This window comes from Galeopterus variegatus, unplaced genomic scaffold, assembly GCF_000696425.1.
Source record: "Galeopterus variegatus unplaced genomic scaffold, G_variegatus-3.0.2 Scaffold13263, whole genome shotgun sequence".
In the NCBI taxonomy this organism is placed as follows: domain Eukaryota; kingdom Metazoa; phylum Chordata; class Mammalia; order Dermoptera; family Cynocephalidae; genus Galeopterus; species Galeopterus variegatus.
Window position 1 is genome coordinate 1724 of NW_007739374.1, and position 5634 is coordinate 7357.

The window sequence follows — 5634 nt, forward strand, 5'->3', positions numbered from 1 at the left end:
TCCACCCTCAATTCATATGTTGAAACCTAATCCCCAGTATGATGGTATTAAAAGGTGGAGCCTTTAAGAAGTGAATGGGATTAATGCCCTCAAGATGGGGTCTGAGGGAACTTCAATGCCTCTCCTACCACCTGAGGACACAATGAGAAGGGGCCATTTGTGAACCAGACAGGAAGCCCTCACCACATACCAAATCTGCGTGCACCTTGATCCTGGACTTTCCAGCCTCCAGAACTGTGACCAATAAGGTTCTGTGCTTTACAAGGCACGCAGTTTGTGGCTTTGTTCTAGCATCCTGAACAGACTGAGACAACGGGGCTTCTGGTGTGCAGGTATTCTACTGGCTACTTATAGATATAAAAACACATGGGACTTGCTGAGAGGTGGACATGGGCTTCTGACTCCCAGGTGTGGACAACATTCCCAAAAGCACCGCCCTGAAAGTGGGGGAAGCCTGGGAGCGCTGAGGAGAGGAGAGAGAGGGTGGGAAGAAGGTGGAGGCAGGGAAGTGGGGATGGGGCCCAGGCCCCAGTGGGGTGTTGGAAAGGTGGGCTTCTACTGGGGTTTGCCCAACCACAGCTTTGAGTGGGAACTTATTGAATGTGTCTGACAAGAAAGGACTCACGGCGGGCTTGATAACTAAACATCTTACAGTAGGTGTTTAATAAACTTCCTGAATGGACGGATGGTAGAATGAACGGAGGGCTGTATGTAAGAACGAATCAACCATGGCTATTCAGTGGGGGGGGGGTCTGGGCACATCAGGCAGATCCCCCTGCACTCACGCCCACCCCTCACCCCCCGACACAGGGGGTTACAGTTCCATGTGCTTCTTCTCAGCCTCCATTAGCTCCTGGATCTTCTGGGGTATGGTCTTTGTCCAGAACTGGAACCTGCGGGCCCTCAGGGCCTGGCCCACTGCAGGCTGTATATTCAGCTGCAGGTATCGCTCCTCCTGGTCAAACACGGGCCAGTGGGGCAGACCCTCGCCGTTGGGGTTCCTGTAGACATGCCCGGCCAGCAGGGAAAGAAGAGGGTCACTGTGAGCGCTGCCAATGCACAGGCCTGCCGGCCCTGACCGGGTCAGGCCAGGAAGACAAGCAGGCCAGGTGGGCTTGGGGATAGAGGGGGAAGGATTGCAGATATAGCTGGGAAACTGCCTCCCAGTGGTGTCAGCGCCATGGGGTGGGCGTGGGGGGCAGGCAACCTGGTCTGTTTTGTCCCTCACTCTCAGAGGGGGGCTGTGACAGCACCACAGCACTCTGCCCATCCTACAGGTCACAGGGAGATGGAACTGCCATGGGGCCCCTCTGTGTCCTAGTGGGTCCTGGAGCTGGGGAGGGGCTATCATGTGACTCAGGACACATGTATGATAATGAGGGGTCCCAGGGAAGGGGAGCGCTAGGTGGGAGTGCCTGGCAGGTTAGGCAGGCGTGTGGCATCTCACCCATTTCGAGCAAAGTTGGCCCAGTACTTCATCACCCTCCTGCTCAGCAGCGCCTCCTCCTCAGTGAGTTTGACTGCAGAGAGGAGGAGGACAAGTGTCCAGTCGGGGCCACCCCAGGCCAGCTGCCCATTCGTGCACCACACTCACCATCCCAGGTGTCACTTCTCCCTGGACCCCGCAGGTCTGGACCTCCGCCCCTCCCCCTCCGCGCTCGGGAGCCAGGCCCTGTCCTTGTCCCAGCTCCTCACTCTCCCAGACTCTAGCTGGCTCCATGCAGGGCCCATTGCTCCTTCTGACTCGGGGAAGCCCTTTCAGGAACAAATACGCCTTTGAAACACACCCCTCTGCACCCAGGCCAAACACCATCCCTGGGGTGGGAGACATGGAGGCAGCACGTGCCACAGTCTGATGAGCCTTGCATTCTAATCCCAGCTCAGCCTTTTGAGCTCTGAGATCTTGGACACTTGATCCTAATCTCACTCTGAGCCTGTTTCCTCATCTGTACAGTGACCCCTGAGGGACCCAGCCAGGGTCTGTCCCACCTCCTGGGGAAGGAGGAAGACTCACTGTGGCTGCCCCAGAAGGAGCTTCTGAAGACAAAGAGAACCTCATCGCCATGGTCGGCCTTCACGTGGGGTGGCTTGATGTCCTTGAAGCAGGAGGGACGATGCTGGAACTCATAGAAGTAGACGGGGCATGGGAACCTAGGGGAGTGACAGGTCATGACAGGGGGCCCCCTCACTTGGAGCTGTCCTGCATCACCCGTGGTGACACAATACCTAGGTCTAAAGCTCACTGGAATCTGGACAATGGGGTGGGGGTGTCCTAGGCTGCAGCAGGGGCAGTGTGGAAACCTGGGATAAATCATGGCCATGGACTTTTGAGCTGGGTGTTCTTGGGCAAGTCACTGAAGGTCACAAACCACAGTTTCCTCATCTGTAAAATGAGGGAAATGTCTGTCTCTAGAATAGCCACGAGGATTTACTGAGGCGAGGGACATCAAGTGCCTGGCAACCAGGGGCCCTGTAAAGATTTGGGTTGGGACCTGGACACCCACAAAACTCTCCTAGGACCCAGGGCTCTGAGCTGCCCCTTGCCAGTCAGGCCTTAGGTAAGATGTACTCACACTGAAAATGTGCTACTCGGAGTGCAGGGATCACGAACATGGCATCCCCCATCATCTCCCGGAACTGGGCTTGGAGGGTCTGGGGGTCCTCATTGTCCCCCATGTACTCCTCCATCAACAGGTCACCAGTCTCAGGAGGCAACATCTACCCCAGGTGAATCAGGAAGAGTGAGGTCAGGCAGGCTGCCAGGGCAAGGGAGGCAGCAGCCTCAGGGGTGGGGAGATAGATGGTGGGATGGGGCAGGGAATGGGGGGAAATGGCCAAGCTCAGGGGTGACCCCACCCACAAACACACAACTACCCCCACATTTGCTCACGGGAGTCACTGCACGGGCAGGCTATCTGGGGAATGGGTTTACCCTACTCAGGAGAGAGGCAGCTCCTCTCCAATGGCAGAACCCTGGGAGCCTCACCATCTCTGCTGAAGTTTTCTGCACAAGAGCCTGCATGGATTCTCTGTCCACTTCCTTCTGGGTGTCAAAGAGGCCCATGAACTGCGTGGTGGGAGGAGAGCCTCATGTTGGGGGTGGAATGGGCCTGGAGCTATGAAGCTCTGCGGCCCCCACGTGGAATGGGTTCCCCAGGCACGCAGGGCTTGGGGCTGGCCTCACCATGGGAATGACCCAGCCCCATTCGTCGTTGTTGACACCAATGATGCTGGGGACAGGTCGAAAGTTGTCCGAGGCCAGCAGCTCCAGAGGGTGCCTGGGCAGGAAGGCCCCATCCACCACACCAGGGATTATCTTGAAGGGCTGAGTGGGCATGCAAGGTCAGGGAGCAAAGTCAGGTCCCTGACATTTTCTGACAGTCTCTTAGTTCCTTCCACACCTTCCTGGCACACCCCAACGGCTCCCACCCTCCCAAAGAGGTTTTACGCACATGTGGCTTGGCACACGATGGCCTCCATTTCCCATCCAGATCTATGAGGACACCAGGTCATGGAGATAAAGTAACATGCCCAGGGCCTGTGAAGGGTGCTCAGGCCTGCCTGCCCCCCACCGTATTGCCTCTCACTTCCTCCACACCCATGTCCACTGCCCTGACCCTGTTAATGGCCAGAATCTCCTCTTCACTCTTGCCCCGCAGGCAGCGCACCAGGGCCTCGGAGTCCACCTGGTCACAGGCAGAAAGGTTGGCCACCATCTGTAAACAGATCAGGAAGGGGCTGGCTCATCCTTCCAGGTAGTGGAGAGGGCTTTGCCCGGGGTCCTGGCAGGGAGCAAGTGCACCCCAAATCTCACAGGGTATTGTATGTTGATTGCTACAGTTTTCAAACTGTTCCAACATCCCTGGTGCTCAGAGGTCTCAGCCAGAGGGGCCATGCCACCTGATCAGATGGTTCTGCCCAGGGTGGGGGTTCTCAGGCCAGCAGCTTTTTAGGCCACAGAACATACTCAGCCTCCACAATGGCAGCAGTGTGGAGATTCTGACCCTTGAGCCCCTCAGCAATGCCTGTGCAGGGGGCAGTTTCTGAGACACCCTGATGATGGTCCTTGTTATCCTCATTTAACAGTCAAGCAGCAGAGGCTCCGAGAGGTGGGAGATGAGGCAGCAGGTCTGGGCCTCGGTGGATGAGGGCACTCACCGTGGACACTGCATCAGATGAGCCAGTGATGAGGTCAGGCAGCAGAGCCACACCACTCTCCATGATGGCACCGTGGAAGAGCCCTCGGGACATGGGGGATATGACATGTGAAGACACGCTTGTGCCGCCTGCAGACTCTCCAAAAATGGTGACACGGTCAGGGTTGCCTCCAAAGTGGGCGATATTCTGCTGGACCCAGCGTAGTGCAGCCACTTGGTCCAGGTAGCCCCAGTTCCCGGTTGCGTGCTTGTCTCCAGTGCTGAGAAGTGACAAGAATAGGGATCACAGGGCTGTCCTGGCTCTGTGCAGCCCCCTAGCACAGCCCTGGACTGGTCTCACCTGAAGAAGCCCAGGACACCCAGGCGGTACTGGATCGTGACCACCACCACATCCTCAAAGGCTGCCAGCACAGAACCATCATACATCGAAGCTGAGCCCACAACAAGCGCCCCACCATGGATCCACACCATCACCTGGGGGAATCAAGGCAGAGACCACATGACGCCCCCCCAGACCAAACCCCACCAGGGCTGCTACCTAGACTACCCACGTCTTTGGCTCTGTCCACCTGCCCACACAGACAGAACTCCAGCGAGATTTCAAGACCTGGGCCATGGAGCAGGGACCCCAGTTCTACCAAGAAACCCAGGCCTCTCATACTTTAGAGTCTACCCATGTGTCCAAGCCTGACTCCATTACTCCCAGAACCATCTCTGTGGTGGAGAGAAAAGGGGTGTCTCCCTGATTGTCCCACCCAAACATTAATGAAAATTGTCCTCCATCTCATCTGCCCAACAGATAATCCTTAGCTGGGGTCTCTGATGACCTCAACATGCAGTCCTCAGGCACCTGAGTTGGTCCCCTGGGCACTAGTTGGGTGGGTGTGTCCTGGGTCCACCCCAAGGACACAGACTCTGACCTCTGGAGCAGCCAGGACCACGTGACCCCATGTCCAGAGGTCAGCTGCCCACACTGGGTGAGCAGCATTTCTTGGACTGATAGTGACAGGCCTCTCAACAGGATCCACACTGAAGTGGGGCCCTAGCTGAGCCTGTCCTTTCTAAACTTCTTGCACAAGAAGTGTCCTCCCTCCCCCCAAGACCTTGGTTTGACACTCACAGGCAGGTTAGAGCCCTGATGGGCATGGGCAGGTGTGTAGATACTGAGGTACAGGCAGTCCTCGGACATGGAGGTGGAAGGCACAGTTACGTTAAACAGGCTCATAGCGTCTGCGTTCATCATAGTGGCATCCTGAAGACACCTGGTGGCCGTGGCAGACAGTTGGTCCAAGGTCCAAACTAACCAGACCCTGGGTCCAGATTTGCACCCAGCCACCCTCAGTCCCCTTCCCCCTGATATGCTGATAACACATGATCCTTGTCTAAAGTCTCTTCCCACCAAGTTACAGGTCACGGGCTCTGGGGAAGCTGGGTTAGAGTCTGGACTTCCCGGGAGGCTTCAAGGTTGTTGAGGACC

The 5634-nt window shown here is 56.7% G+C and overlaps 1 protein-coding gene across 1 annotated transcript; it reads right to left on the bottom strand.

Moving 5' to 3' along the window:
• Nucleotides 1–574: 574 nt before the first annotated feature.
• LOC103581529 (cocaine esterase-like) lies at nucleotides 575–5346 on the bottom strand. Its single transcript, XM_008563344.1, has 10 exons — nucleotides 5278–5346; nucleotides 4498–4631; nucleotides 4153–4417; nucleotides 3618–3716; nucleotides 3185–3325; nucleotides 2987–3067; nucleotides 2570–2718; nucleotides 2015–2151; nucleotides 1448–1520; nucleotides 575–1001 (listed from the first exon to the last, which is right to left on the bottom strand). The coding sequence occupies exons 1-10, from the start codon at nucleotides 5344–5346 to the stop codon at nucleotides 815–817; spliced, it is 1335 nt and encodes a 444-aa protein (XP_008561566.1). The 3' UTR covers nucleotides 575–814.
• Between the last annotated feature and the right edge of the window lie 288 nt (nucleotides 5347–5634).